Source organism: Capricornis sumatraensis, chromosome 5 (assembly GCF_032405125.1).
Source record: "Capricornis sumatraensis isolate serow.1 chromosome 5, serow.2, whole genome shotgun sequence".
In the NCBI taxonomy this organism is placed as follows: Eukaryota; Metazoa; Chordata; class Mammalia; order Artiodactyla; family Bovidae; genus Capricornis; species Capricornis sumatraensis.
The window spans coordinates 119,184,361-119,199,936 of NC_091073.1; the positions used below are offsets into that span (position 1 = coordinate 119,184,361).

Genomic DNA, 15,576 nt, shown 5'->3' on the forward strand with positions numbered 1-15,576 from the left:
TCAGTACTAAAAGGATTACTGGAATGACAAAAGCTTGGATTTCAAAATATACGGCAGAGCAGATGACTACGTGAACAGAAGAACACACAAATACTTCAGTAGAGTAACTATCTTCTTACCTTTTGCACATATTACAATGAAGCATGTCTTTCTGCAATTCTGGATGGTAGCACTTCCCACAGAAAGGACACAAGTTCTCCTGCTGCTGGTAACAACTGTCACACACCAGGCAATTGTGGTGCCACTGAGAACTAGAGCGTGTGCCACACTCTACACAGATTCTGCAATTCTAAACACCAGGAAAAATGAAAACAAAAACAGTTTGTTCTGCATGTGTACTGCAGTTCTGGTGTACATCTTTTTAAAAAAACCAATGAAACATTTGTAGATCATATATTAAACTTTAATTTTTATGACACTAAATTTAGGGTATATGTTTTTGAAAAAGCTGCTTGTTTTGAATATCTGGTATCATTCACTTTACACTAAAACTTCCTGGAAAGTGTAAGCAGGGGATAGAGACATCCAAGAAAACATAAACGGGGGAGGAAGAAAACCAAAAACATGGCAATCCAAACTTCAAAAAAAGAAACTCGATCCAGAATCAGGAAGCAGCTTGTGTTGAGTAAGTTCTGATCAACTCCCTACTGTGAAAACAAAATGGCCCTGCTAGGGAATTCCGTTGGTTTATGTGTAGCTCAGAAACTAAAAAGAAGAATTTGCGCTAAGGAAACAACGATGATCCACTCCAAATGATCAGGTGTCTGAAATTATGGAAATAATCACAACACGAAAATCCAATACGGCTGCTCGTATTTTCAGAACAGAGAGTGGCACCATCCTCAGCAAAGAACTACTGACGTCAGGCCTGGCAGGGGCCTGTGACACCTCCTTCTGGCCTGTGAGAGAAGTGGCCTTAACATCCAGGGCACAAGGCTCATAAACTGTGGGATGCTCACTACTCAACCCCAACTTTGCAATCTACATCACCAATAAAAAGGAACTTTCTTTCTGAGCTGCCGTTATCTTTTGATATAAAAGAGATGTTCACTAAAAGAGAAACTGGCATGAACCACAGATCTGCTGAAGTCTGTATACAGGTCATACAGTGGATGTGCTCATACACATTGATGCCAAAACCCTAAAATGTTAGAAAACAAACTCCAATAGCAAATTAAGAAAATAATAAAACCATGCCAAATGGAGTTTTTAAAAAATGCAAAGATGGTTAAATATTAGGAAAAAACCTGATAATAAAATTTAACATATTATTAGGTCTGAGAAGATAAATTATTTCACTAGATGCTGAAAAGGCCTTTGCAAAAAAATGAAAATCCATTCCTAATTAAAATAAAAACTTTGCAGACAATAAAAAAGCGTGGGTATTTCCTTAATGTGAGATATACACAAATTTCAACTCAAAAGCCAGCATTTTCTTTCTAACTGGGGAATCCTAGAGACATTCCCACTAAGGTCAGAAAGGAAGCAAGGATGCCTACTATCTCCACCATTTAACATGGTTCCGAATCAATGTAAACACTGAAACAAATGAAAACAGAGGCAAAAGAAGGAAGAGAAGAACCAGCAGTACTTGTAGATGACAGCATACGTGAAATCCTAGAGAATCTATTTTAAATGTAATAAAAGAATTTAACAAAATTAGCAATAAAATTCACAAGCACAAACAATAACCAGTTAAGAGACATAATGAATGGGAAAGTCCAATTTATAACATCAACAAAAGAGAGAAAATGTTTAAGAAGAAACTTAAGAGAACTCTCAGATGGTTCAAGCTGGATTTAGAAAAAGCAGAGGAACCAGCGATTAAATTGCCAAGGTCCGTTTGATCACTGGAGAATTCCAGAAAAACATCTGCTTTATTGACTACGCTAAAGCCTTTGACTGTGTGGATCGCAACAAACTGTGGAACATTCTTCAAGAGATGGGAATAACAGACCACCTGACCTGCTTCCTGAGAAACCTGCATATCGGTCAGGAAGCAACAGTTAGAACCGGTCACAGAACAACGGACTGGTTCCAAATCGGGAAAGGAGTGCGTCAAGGCTATATACTGTTACCCTGCTTATTTAACTTATACGCAGAGTACATCAGGCTGGAGGAAGCACAAGCTGCAATCAAGACTGCTGGGAGAAATATCAATAACCTCACATATGCAGATGACACCACCCTCACGACAGAAAGCGAAGAGCAACTAAGAGCCTCTTGATGAAGGAGAAAGAGGAGTGAAAGAGCTGGCTTAAAATTCAACATTCAAAAAGGAAGATCGTGGCACCCGGTTGCATTACTTCATGGCAAATAGATGGGGAAACAATGGCAACAGTGAGAGACTATTTTCTTGGGCTCCAAGATCACTGCAGATGGTGACTGCAGCCATGAAATTAAAAGACGCTTACTCCTTGGAAGGAAAGTTATGACCAACCTAGACAGCATATTAAAACGCAGAGACATTACTTTGCCAGCAGAGGTCCATCTAGCCAAGGCTATGGTTTTTCCAGTGGTCATGTATGTATGTGAGAGTTGGACCTAAATCCTAAAGGAAATCAATTCTGAATATTCACTGGAAGGACTGATGCTGAAGCTCAATACTCTGGCTACCTGATGCGAAGCGAACTCACTGGAAAAGACCCTGATGCTGGGAAAGATTGAGGGCAGGAGGAGAAGGAGACGACAGAGGATGAGATGGCTGGATGGCATCACCAACTCAATGGACATGAGTTTGAGCAAGTTATAGGAGATGGTGAAGGACAGGGAAGCCTGGTGTGCTGCAGGCCATGGCGTCACAAACAGTAAGATACGACTGAGCCACTGAACAACAACAAAGAAATGTCTAAAACCTATACAAGCAAAATTAGAAAGCATTCCTAGAAGACTTTAAACCAGACTTGAACAAATGCAAAGATATACCATGTTCTTAGGATGTCTTAACATCAAGATGTCACTATCAACATTACATTTAAAGTAACCCTGATAAAAATTCCTGTAAGATTCTTCATGGAGCCTAGGGTTCACATGCTTCCCAGGTGGCTCAGGGGTAAAGAATCTGTCTGCCAAAGCAGGAGATGTGGGTTCCATCCTTGGGTCTGGAAGATCCTCCAGAGGAGGAAATGGCAACCCACTCCCAGTATTCTTGCCCAGAAAAATCCCATGGACAGAAAACCTGGTGGGATACTACAAAAACTGGATTAGAGAGTCGTACATAAAAAAATAATGCAGAAACTAGAAAAACATACGAACTCTCATATAACCTCAGTATAGGCAAAGTCTTTCTAATTTTAACTAAAAACTCCAAAAGCAATAGAAGACTGATAAATCTGACTACATAAAAATACACTTTTACATGGCAAAAAAAAAAAAAAAAAAAACCACCCCACAGGTGAAGTCAAAAGGCAAACTGGAAGAAAATACTTGCATCATGCAACACAGATAAAGGCCTTATATCCCGACTATATAAGGAACTCTTAATTGGGGCGGGGTAGGGGTCAAAATCTTCAAGAGTAACACGCAAAACACAAGAGAAGGCTACTCATAAAAGGAGGTGAAAATGACCCTTAAGCATAAGAAAATATGGCCAACTTCACTCGAGAGAAACAAAAATTAAACTACACTGAGGTAACATTTTTCACTCATAAGACAGGCAAAAAATCAAAAAGCCTACTGACAAGAATGTAGAAAAGAACTCTCACGCATGAGTGGCAGCAGCAGGAACTGACGCAAGTCCCATGAAAGGGAATCTGACAATACCAAACAAAATTACATATGCAATTATCCTCCCACCCCAGCCAACAAACCCACTTCTAGTCATTTATTCTAGAGATTTGCTCCCGACAATTCAAAAACCCATATGCACAAAGTTACTGACTACAGAATCATTCTAATGTAAAATACCAGAAACGACCTAAATATCGAAGCATAGAACACAGGTTGAAAAACTGTGTTTCAAATTAAAAAAAAAAAAGGAATGAGGAAGATTTCTATAAACTGAAATGAATTCCAGATAATAGGTAAAAAAAGTAACATGCCAAAGAGCACATATAATAATATGCTGCCTTCAGGGTAGAAAAGGGAAACATGTTTGCTTATCATTAAAAAAAACACACACAGGAAGGACAAACCAAAAGTTTCTGAAACAATGTTAATATCCTATGTACTTTTAAACTAAAAAGCCAAGAAGGAGAAATTAAAAACACTTCAAGAATAACAGGCAAAGCACAAGGATTCTCACTAGACACTATGTAAGAACAGATATGTAAGCATGAGGGAAGGCAAGGAACTTGGCGGGAGGGATCAGAATTGGGGTACTGGTATAAATTCGTCACTTATAAATGATGTCCATATTTGAGTACACACATACTTGCGTGTGTACTTGTACACAGGCACACACGTGTGTGTGTGCAGGCATGCAGTTCCTGCCTCACTTGCTGAGAGGACACAGCAGCACACGCCCACAGAGCAGTGCGCACGCCCAGCAGCGCACCTCTACTAAAGGAGCATGGCCTATTTACAGAAAGGAGGACTACCGAGTCCAGGGCAGGGAAGGCACAAGAGGACTTTGGAATATCTTGCTATGCCCAAATATAATGAAGTGCTCAAATAAATGGGAGGACATCTAACAAAAACACAGGAGCCAGCTTGAAAAGACCACCAAAGGAAAAAATGGAACAATCTGAGCACAAAACAAATCAGGTACAGTAATCAATTATTGACAACGAGAATTCATGAGTCAGTACTGAGAATATATAAATCATTTTAACATGTGAAAGAAGGGCGGATTCTGGATTACAATAGAATGCAGAGGTTGACAGGTAAACGTTTACTTAGAAAAGCATATTTTACAAAAAACAGGTTAAAACACTGCAGCAGGCATTGGTTCCTATCATCTTGGAGAAAATTTTGAGGAGCAATAAGCAATAAGATATCTGCAAGGTCAAGTGTCTCCTCACATAACACTTTTTTAGATACAAGAGGGGAAAACCAGTGGAGAAAGCTGACAGCAGCCTGACCAGATGCTCAGAACTCACATCACCTATGAGGGAGAGGGACGCTCCAGGCGCGTCCAGGGGAGGGCCTGCCAAGGGCACAGACTTGCTCAATCTTCTGGCCAAGAACGATGTCAAAGACAAAAGGAGCAAAGTTCCATTTGTGATTAAAAAAAACCCAAATAATCCAGGCATGTGAGGAAAAACTCTATTATTCAACACTGTCAATATCAAACAGACAAAGGAGGGTTTAAGAACTTTTCAGATTAAAGGAGTCTCAAGAAACATGACAACTAAATGGAACACTTGACCCTAGACTAGATCCTGGAACCTACAGGGAAGAGGCAAATGCTGTGTGGGACACTAAATCAAGTGACAAGTTGAAATATGAAGGGTAGACTAGATTGATGTAAATGTGCAGAGTGATAAATAGTGCAGTGATTATGTAAGAATATCCTCATTATTAAGAAATACACATTTACGTACTTAAGGGTAAAGGGAACATGGTGTGTGTAACTCACCCTTCACATGGTTCAGGGGAAAAAAAATTAATACATAGAGTGGAGTGGGCAGGGAAGAGGTAGAAAGGAGAAAGGCCACAATGACCCTACTGAAATCCCAACAACTAAAGAATCCAGGTAAATAGCAATGGGCATTATTTTTATTTTTCTTGCTTTTAAAGTTTGAAATTACTCCCAAATAAAGCCTTTTAAAATGCATCATATACCAACACACTGGCATTCTCAAGAGAGAAACAGAGAAAAGCAAGCTGCGGGACGATGACTGGTATACAAGATCCTGAAAGGAGCATCCCTACCTCAGTTCAAACAGCACACTAGACTGACACCCTCAGGAAGGCACACCTAGCTGCCCCTGTACCTCCAGCCTCCACCAGTGTCTGAATTTGACTCAAGACTATAAACAGATATGAAAGAATTCACCAGTAGAGAAAGGGTATCACTCTTCAAACTGCTCAGAGGATAAGTATTCCTATGAAAAACTCCAGGATAATTGAGCACTTATGTCAAGCAATATGCTGAGCACTTTACAATCATTTCACTAAATCCAACACCCCTTTGAGGGAAGGACTTTAGCTACAGAATGAAACTTGGCTTACAGAAGTCAAATAAATTGCCAGAGATCTTGTATTTACTAAGTGAAAAACCTGAGATTTGACTCCACTGCCTAATCTTTTAAATCACTTTATAATACCTACACAGAACAGAAGAAAACACACTGCACTATCCACTCATATTCTCAGCAGTATTATAAGTAATTCTGCCACGTGAAAACCAGCAGCAATTACAGAAAACAAATCAGTAAGAGGGCAGCACAAAGGGAAGCCGAGAACAGCCTCCAGAAACAAACTCGGAATTCTGGACACATTTTCCAAGATAATGAAAACCACGACAAAGAAAATAATCATTTAAAACAGGAAACAAAATTACCTAAATGCTACTAAAGGTTATTAAAGAGAACGTAAAGAAGGTAAATATGTTTTTAAAAAAGAAAGAAGGTGAATTTAATCAACACTTACTGGACCTAAAAGGAGAATGACAACGGTCAACACGGAAAGAAAAAAAATTTCCAGAATAAAAAGAAAAAAGTTGTAATGCAAAACTCTGCCAGATGAAATTCGTGTCATAGGTGGAAGGCAATAGTCTCTTTCAGGTTTCTAAGAGTCCAGAAAATTTAAGATTTTTAAAAAATAGAGGTGCATAACCATGTCTCCAAAAGACTAGTGGTGAGATGACGTTGGAAAATAGAGAGAAGATTCCACCCACACCCCTGGCCAAAGAAAAAGTGACGTGATCTACTGTCTAGGTTAACTTAAGACAGAAGGCAGAGAGAAAACTTCTGATTTCTTCATTTTCAATGGGAAACAGGAGCAGAAAATTTTAGTTTCATTTATAACTTAATATTAGTAAAATACAATTCTGAATTGCAATCATTGCATGGAATAAAAATAACTGAAAAACAGAAAGCTAAAAGAACACTTGTCTGAAAACAGCCAAGCATTTCAATTACATCCATTAATCTAAGTGCTTGACTATTAAACCCTTCAAAAGGTACACTTAAAATGACACAGAAGTGTCCAATATAACGATGTGAAAAGATCATATTCAACTAGTAAACTAAAACCCTGCACGACCATATTGTCAAGCAAAGCAAAATATCCGGTTCCCTCCTCCCAAAAAGAGGGCATACACAGAATACAGAGTACAGTTTTACACTGATAAAAAAGCAGATTATCATTAACCTGACATACCTGCTTAATAACCAGCAGAAAATAGTTTTTTGAAGGAAAAAAAAAAAAGAGCAAAATGCAAGGAGAAATTGATAGTGGTCAATTGTAACTACATCTGAATATGCTGTTGAATCAAACAGCCAAAAACAGGGGGAAAGAGCTTCATCTAATTAATAAACACAAATACTACAAGTTTAAAACGTCACCATTGGAAGGCATCCAAATATACGTCATAAAGCTACAGTAGCGAAACTGATTTAGCACAAAGCAGAATCTAATGTTTTAAGTACAACCTAAAAAAATAAATGTGCCTAAAGTTAACAGTACAAAAACTTTGAGTGCAGCCAAAGCTATAATCAAAGGTAAATTTATAGTCTGAAGTATCTTCCTTAGGAAAGCGAAGGAAGCGACCACGAATTCAACTTCCTATTTCAGAAAAGTAAAAGGAAGAGCGGTGGCGGAGATTAACGGTAAACATACAAACGCATCCGACGCAACTTTCTTTCTTCAACCCGGAACTGAACCAAACCATGGGACAACCCGCGGAAGCGCCCAGGCCCACAGCCAGGAAGCAACTGCTCCTGGGCTGCAGGAGCCCGAGCCTCCTCCGCCCCGGGGTCGCCCAGGCGACCACACCTGAGAGGGGTTACCCGCGGGCTCTGCCCCGCCCTGTTACGCCCCACACCCTAGGACCAGGTGCGCGCCGGCAGGTCCAGGTGCAGGCGCTCCCACGGGGTGGAGCGGGGCGCGGGCCCCCGGCGCCTCCTCCCACCGCCCCAACCAGGCCCCATCCCTGGGAGCCTACCGGCAGGATCGCCACCCTTTCCAAGACTCTCCGAGGAGGGACCACCGACACCTACCGCACCACCGGCCAGCACCGCGTCCCCGCAGGCAGCTCCGGGAAGCAGCGCCAGGCTGGCGCCACCTCGAGGCCTGCGAGCACCGCGCGAAAGCGCCTCCTCCAGGAAACCTGCGAGGCCTCGGCTTCCAACGATCCCCTTATCTCCGCCCCGCCCCCCACAAGGCCCCGCCCCCCCGCCCCCCACAAGGCCCCGCCCCCCCGCCCCAGCTCCTGAAGGCCACGCCCCTCCAGCCGGAAGGATGCGGACACCAAGGCCCCGAGCGCAAAATCGAGGGCAGAAGTCACAGAAGCGCGTTTCTGTGTTCCTGGGACTAGAGTGCGAGGGCGCAGGCAGACCGCAGGTGTATTCTTTGCGGTCTACATGTTTCGTGAAAACCTGACATTTTTCATGGAAATGCTAACTCTAAAAAATACAGGGAATTCCCTGGCGGTCAAGTGGTTGGGGTTCAATCCCTGGTCGGGAACGAGGGTCCCGCAAGATAATCAATCATTCAATTTTCTAAAAAAGTTAATATAAAATGTAACTGCTTCCCTGGTGGCTCAGACGTAAAGAATTCGCCTACAGTGCAAGAGACGCGGGTTCGATCCCTGGGTCGGGAAGGTTCCCTGGAGCAGGGAATAGATGCCCACGCCGGTATTCTTGCCTGGGGAACCCTTGGACAGAGGAGCCTGGCGAGCTGCATAATGCATGGGGCCATAAAGACTCGGACACGACTGAGCGACTAACACTTGCACTTTCAACTGCACTTAGCATTTGTATTTTTTGTTACGTTAGTCCCAAGTGCTCTCTAAGACGTGTGAAAGATGCAAGATTTTGCACAGTAAGAATGAGGCTGTGGACCGCACAGGGAAGCTGCTCGGGCGGCAGGGAGCAGCACCCGCGGAGCCAGGGGATCTTCACACATCACCTGACAATAGGAACTGCACACAGCACACGGTAATTTATAGAGAGAAACGCCTGCGTAAATTGAATTAATACCCCCGTTTACTACAGATTTCAACTGTGCCATTACAGTGCACTTGTGAACTAAAAGGTTTCTTAAGTTCTTGAGTATCACTTTATTCATTACATCTGCCGTGCAAGGAATTGCTGGTTGGCACTTTTGAGGTCTGATTACTCTGAACCAGTAAACCCAGTCCTGGCTTTATCAAACTACTTTTATACAAATACTTATTATACAAAAGGCATTCTTTGTATGAACATTATGAAAGACAAAGAATGCCATTCTATTAAACCACATCTTGGCAATGTAGTTTAAAAAGCAAAATTATTTTAGATTAAATTAACATTTATTTTCTAAGTTAAGCCAGTGTAATTACCATATATCAAAGAACTTTATGCCTAGCTTCATGTCTGCTCTGTGAAATTAAGACTACAATAATAATTTTTTTAAAAAAATTTCAGCCTGAGGGGGTATGTAGAGATGCCCAATGGATCTAGAGAGTCTTTAGTTCTCTAGGGTCCAAACCCTAACATAGATGAAGATCAGACTAATATTCCTTGGCACTCCCCTGGCGGTCCAGGGGTTGACTGTGCTCCCTATGTGGTTGGCATGGGTTCAATCCCTCACAGGAGAACTGAGATCCCATGAGCCCAGCCCACAAGCCGCCCCCCTTGAAGTACTACTCTGTTGCTCAAGTTAGTATGATGGCACAGGGAGCATAATATTTTGGATAAAGCACTAAGACGTAATACAAGAAACGTGGATTTCAGTCTCTCTCCTACCTGTGCAAATTAGTAACTCAGGCAATTCACTTAATTGCTAGTCCCTCATCAGTTCTAAATTTATTAGTTTACCCTATCGATTTCAAAGGAAGCAAATTAACTATTTTTATGACGGACTCATCCTAGAGAACATTCAAAGAAAAGTCAAAGTAAATAATGCTTGTAAACATATTCCTAACAGAAAATGCAGTTTTATTCAGCTAGTTGGGAATTAAAGGTAAACCTGAGTTATTCTCATCTTCTACTTTCACTTTAAGAATGAGACTATTTTGGTTTCCATGAACAAATAAATCTCAATTTGTTGTTATCTAGTACTATACTAACTGCCCAGTGGGTAGAGCTCTCAGCTAGCCTATAGCATTTAGAGATTCAGACAGCAGAGCCTCTGTAAGTTCCTCAGGAAGCTTAGCGAAACTCAGGACGCAACACCTCAAGGTCACAAAGATGCAAAGGCAACAGAAGAGATGGAACTGGGAGAATCACTGACTGAAAGACTACCTAGAAAAAAATATAAACAGCTGAAAATATACCTTATTAAAAGCATCCTACCAGGCAGAAAGACTGGTGTCATAAGTCATGAAAAAGAAGTGGGAAAATGTCTGCAGATCCTAACTCTCAAAACCTGAAAAAAACTTTACATCTAAAAACAACAGAGATCTGAATGAATAAGCACTTATTAAAACTTCTATGGGGGAGGAACAATATACAAATGTATATACAATGATTCCAAATATTTAATACAAGTTTATACATATATACACACAAATATATATACATGTGAAATCACAGTAAAATCACCTAAAAGTCAGTCTAACCAGATATACTCTACTTTATTTCTGGATTTTAAATTAATAGATTTAAAAAATATACCTATTTTAGTATCTGCATACAGGAATACCACCTACTTCAAAGGGTTTCGAAGATTAAAGGTGAATCATTCAGAAACAATTCCTTAGCCATGAAGTATCATATAGATATATGTTAGATGCTAGGTTCATAGCGTCACTTTTGAAAACGGACTAAAACTATAAAGAACCCAAATGTTCACCACTAGGTGACTCAATGAACAAATTCTAGTACTTCTACTATTCAGCAATAAAAAGGAATCACTGCTGATAGGTGCAACATTATGGGTGAACTTCAAAATAATTATGTTGGGTTTTAAAAAATGCCCACCCCCCAAAAAAAGAAAAGGGTATATATTATATGACACCACTTACATAAAATTGTAGAAAATGCAAACTAATCTACGGTGAGAGAAACATACTGTCTGGAAAATCAGAGGGAGCAGTGTAGTGAACAGTGAGAACGGAGGAACTCCCAAGGGCACCTGGGAACTTTTAGGGGTTGTAAGTTTGTTCATTATCTTGAAGATGATGATGGTTTCATGAGTGTACATGCGTCTAATTAAATTACAGACTTTATGTGTGTGCCCTTTAGTGTATATCAATTATACATCAATTAAATTTTTTGTAAGTTGAATGAAATATACAGATTTGAATAGGTATCTGATTTGTCTGCTCTCTATATATAAAAAAACATACAGATGATATTTTTCTTAAAAAAATAAACAACTTACTTTGCATCTCCAGCCATTGGTTGGTACTGATTTCATAACTGGTTGAAGACAAAAAGTATGATACCCTTTGTCACACGTATCACACACTAGCATCTTGCTATCTTCTCCCGATTGTCTAAAAAATAAGATAGCATTAATGATGCCTTATCTTTAAACTTATGTTTGTGAAATAAGTAATCATGAGAAGAATCTGTCCTGGGAACTGCCCAGTTCATAAATGCCCTCAGTGTCAGTTTTGCCTATGCCCAGATAATGACAGTGCAAACCCTCCAGAGGATGAGACAGATGTCTTCCAAAGGTCTCTAAAGGATTATCCTTACTGAACGCTCACCTATGGTGAACCTGCTTTGGTCATTTTGGGATTCCTGCAGAGAAGGAGGGGTTAAGGCAAGATGAGTGATTTTGATCTTTATTTTTTAAACATCCGATACCCATCCTCTTTTGGGCAAGGAGCTGTAACCAACAGGTGATGCTGCATGCCAAGGAACAAATCCTGGCACGGTGAACTGGAAGAACAGTGTGATATAATAAAGAGAGGATCAAATTTGGGCCCGACCTACATTTGCATTCAGACTTCTATTTTTCTAGCTGTGAGACTCCTGAATAACTCAGACTTGAGTCCTCTTGGCTTTAAGTACAAAATGTGAATGGAAATCAAAGATTACCATGAGAATTAAATATAATTCTGGCTGAAGAGCTAAGAATATCCATTAAATAATAAATGCTAAATAAAGATACAAGAATAATAATCTTGTCATAATTGCTAGGAATTGTAATTAAAAACCTAAAATCTTTCACTGAACACTTTTTGACCCTGAAGATTGGGCCCTTGTCCTGTCCATAGTCTCTGCCTTGATTCTTGACTGTTCATCCCTATCAGAAACTAAGAATTTAATTCAAGAGGAGGGGAAAAGAAAAACTAGGGAATGCAAGAAGAGCTGAGAGAGGAACCGCTGAATAAAACCTGGGGATAAACAGAAGTAAAAAGGAAGATCGGTTAGTTGGGCTTCAGTAATTTCTTATTTAACAAATTCTACATGTAAAATTGCACATTGTATCTCTTCAGCTATGTGGAAAGATCCTAGAAGAACAGCACTCTTTTCTTCACCTTCTCTTATTCCTTCTCAAGAAGCTAGGCATAGATACAAGGTGTCAACTAAGTGTTTACTGATATTTTCACCCGGTCTTATTTATTCCACATAATTCTAAGATATTGATGTTATTGTTGTCAAATTAAATTACAAATAAAACAGACTGAACGTGGCAATGGTGAGTATCATTTCTCCGTATTTTAAAAGTTCTCAGCTTGTAAATAATTTGTAAACTGCTGCAGATGGAGGCAACATCCCCAAATTATCATGCTAATTAATTAGTAGCATGAGAAAAAAAAAATCACAGAAAAGACTGGAGCGATGATCAAAGGATGGAATAAAATAAACCAGAAAACATAACCCCATTGCAAATATTTACATCCATACAACATTTTGTTTCAGGTTTACAGTGAAGGTTAACTGCCTTTCAGATAGATGGAAATTTATTTTAAAACAGTAGATTTACTATCAACTGTTCCTCCTGGAATAGAAACTGAAACTTATCACTGATTCTTTGGCTGACTCTAATAACTACTTTGCATAGTGAGTGGTTTATTTTCCTATTAAATTTCACCCCAGTGTCCCTCAGGAAGAAGGGGCGGGGGGTGGGAGGGAAGCTGCTTTATTTTTCTAATGTTTACTTTTAATTGTTAAAATCATTCATTTAAAATTGTTGGCAAATTGAAACTGGCTTTTTAGGCAACCAGGAATTTAAACTGTTAAAATTATTTTTTGTTTAGACTTGTTTCAAAGTAATATAAATTAATAAATACCTAGCAGGTTTTAAAGACATGATGAAGTCAGTGTGAACGAATACAGCTGCAGCATGAACAACCTTTACCATATTTACACAAACCTTTAGGACCTAATAATAGGGTCTGTCTGAAACTCAATACACACCTTTGAGTTGAAATTAAAACTTACTTGCAGTTCTGGCACACTTTGCACTCAGGACATTGCCAACCTGCCCGTTTTAATGGAGTAACCGCTATATCCAGGCACATTCCATGATAGTGCTGACCACAAGTAGTACAAAAGAACTGATCTAAGAGGTCTCCCGGGCTGTCGCACACTGCACAGTTTGCATCTTCCTTTGCTATAATTAACAGTAAAACAACGAAATTGTTGTATAAGAATTTAATATTTCTCTGACTTTACAGTTTAAAAAAAATCACTCGAAGGGAATTTTCATGGTAAATCTTTCAGACACGTGAAATTATCCACATTGAACTGATATCCAATCAGAATGAGGTCTCAATAAAAACATTATACTATCTTTAATCTAATTTTAGTCACATTAAATTTAATCATATAGTTTTGCAATTATTTGTGCCTACATCTACCTGAGACCATATGCAGTTCTTATTTTATATCCCTAATACCAATGATAATCCTGGGCACCTAGTTAATGTTCAATATATACTTGCTGAAAAGAATCAAAAAGGAAAATATCAACTGAGAGACGCATTGCAGTGCAAATACAAACATTTTTATCTGGATGTTATACATAAGGTTTTGAAGTTAACAAAATAAAGTAAGAGACAAAATTAAGAAATGCTAATATCAAGTAGATTAAGATGCTTCTTAAGCATAAACAGACTAATTTTTATTCAAATCAAATAAGGGTTTTTTAATACTGGAAAATATCATATGAGGGAGAACATTAAAGATGGAAGCTACATATTCATACACAAATACAATACTTCACATACTAATTCTATATTGATGTATATTAACTGCCAGTTGTAAAACAAAACATTAAAAATCTATATAATTATCAACATCATCTATCACTAAATATGGATTAAAAGGAATGGCACTTTTTAACACTTCTTGTACCATCTAAAATAAAGAATAAACTGCCTTGCAAAGCACAAAATTAAACTCATGCATATTACAATATAATAAGGAATGTATTCTAAAATCATACCAATTTGGTGATATATATGAGTATGCCTATAACTGCATTTAGCATGCTCTCAACTAAACGGTCTGATCAGCTGATCGTCTGAGGACTGTTTTAAACCATACAGAGGATTTTCTTTCCTTTTGCTTTCTGAAGATCTGGTCGGTCCTCTCTGGCTTCGAGTCCTTCCTACGTGCCTTCCTTTCCCCCGGTCTAGAAACGGTTCATGATCTGTTCCTTTTCCTTATACCTGGAGTTAGCTGGCAGCTGGTCTTGTGGGCTGTAGAAGTCTTTGGCATACAGACCTCTTGTTTATAGAGTCCTTCTAGAATGGTTAAAAATACCAAAACCTGCAGTGTGAGGGCAGCGCACAGACAGGCCCTGGGCTGCCTCGAGATGTAAGCGGGGCCTGGTGGCTGCTCACCCGCCACTCATCAGAAGCTCCTGTAACTTCTCGGGCCTTACCTTTCTTGCCGTGTCGCAGCCGTGACAGCCGGCATTTCACTCACACTGAAGTGTCCTACCTTGAGTTCTAGGAGGGCCACTTTCTCCTGACAACTCCTGAGGCTTCTCACGCCTCCAGCTCAACCCCTGTGCTCCTTCTGTAGCTCCACAAGGCCTCCAAACGCTGGAGGCTCTCAGGAGTCCATTCTCTTCCTCCTTTCCGAATCCCCCATAGTTTTTTCTTTGTAATCACATCAACTTCTACACCATAAAAACACCGTAATTCTCAGAACTCTTATCACTGGCCCCAAACTTCTATCTAACCCTCAAATGTTATTTTCAAGTCTGTCTGGACTTCAATAGCCACATGTTCTAAAAACACCCAATCTCTACACCTCTAGTATAAAACTTACTTTTAAAACCGAAACCTCTCCCTTCTTTCTAGACCTGCTGGGTAAAGAAGCATAAGTGTCACTACTGACCCTAAACTTGTCCCTGACCCAACACACTCAAATGGACACCAGTTCTTACTGAGTAAACTTTCTATATACCCCTCTTCCATCTATCTGTACAGCTCAGTCCATCACACTCTGTCTTGGTATTAATAACTGCAGTTACCTGCTGAATGGAATGTGTGCCTAGGGTTCTGACTGTCTTCCTAATCAGCCACACATCCAGAGCAATCTTCTGCGACTGTTATGCCCTGCCTAAATTTAAACTTTA

The 15,576-nt window shown here is 39.7% G+C and overlaps 1 protein-coding gene across 1 annotated transcript in view; it reads right to left on the reverse strand.

The window, feature by feature from the left end:
• The window catches only part of KMT2C (lysine methyltransferase 2C), a 257,369-nt gene that overhangs the window by 100,489 nt on the left and 141,304 nt on the right, over positions 1–15,576 (reverse strand). The window contains exons 8-10 of the mRNA XM_068973381.1: positions 13,428–13,599; positions 11,413–11,527; positions 120–289 (exon numbers count right to left, since the gene is read on the reverse strand). Coding sequence (XP_068829482.1) covers positions 120–289; positions 11,413–11,527; positions 13,428–13,599 — 457 coding nt within the window. The remainder of the gene's footprint in view (positions 1–119; positions 290–11,412; positions 11,528–13,427; positions 13,600–15,576) is intronic.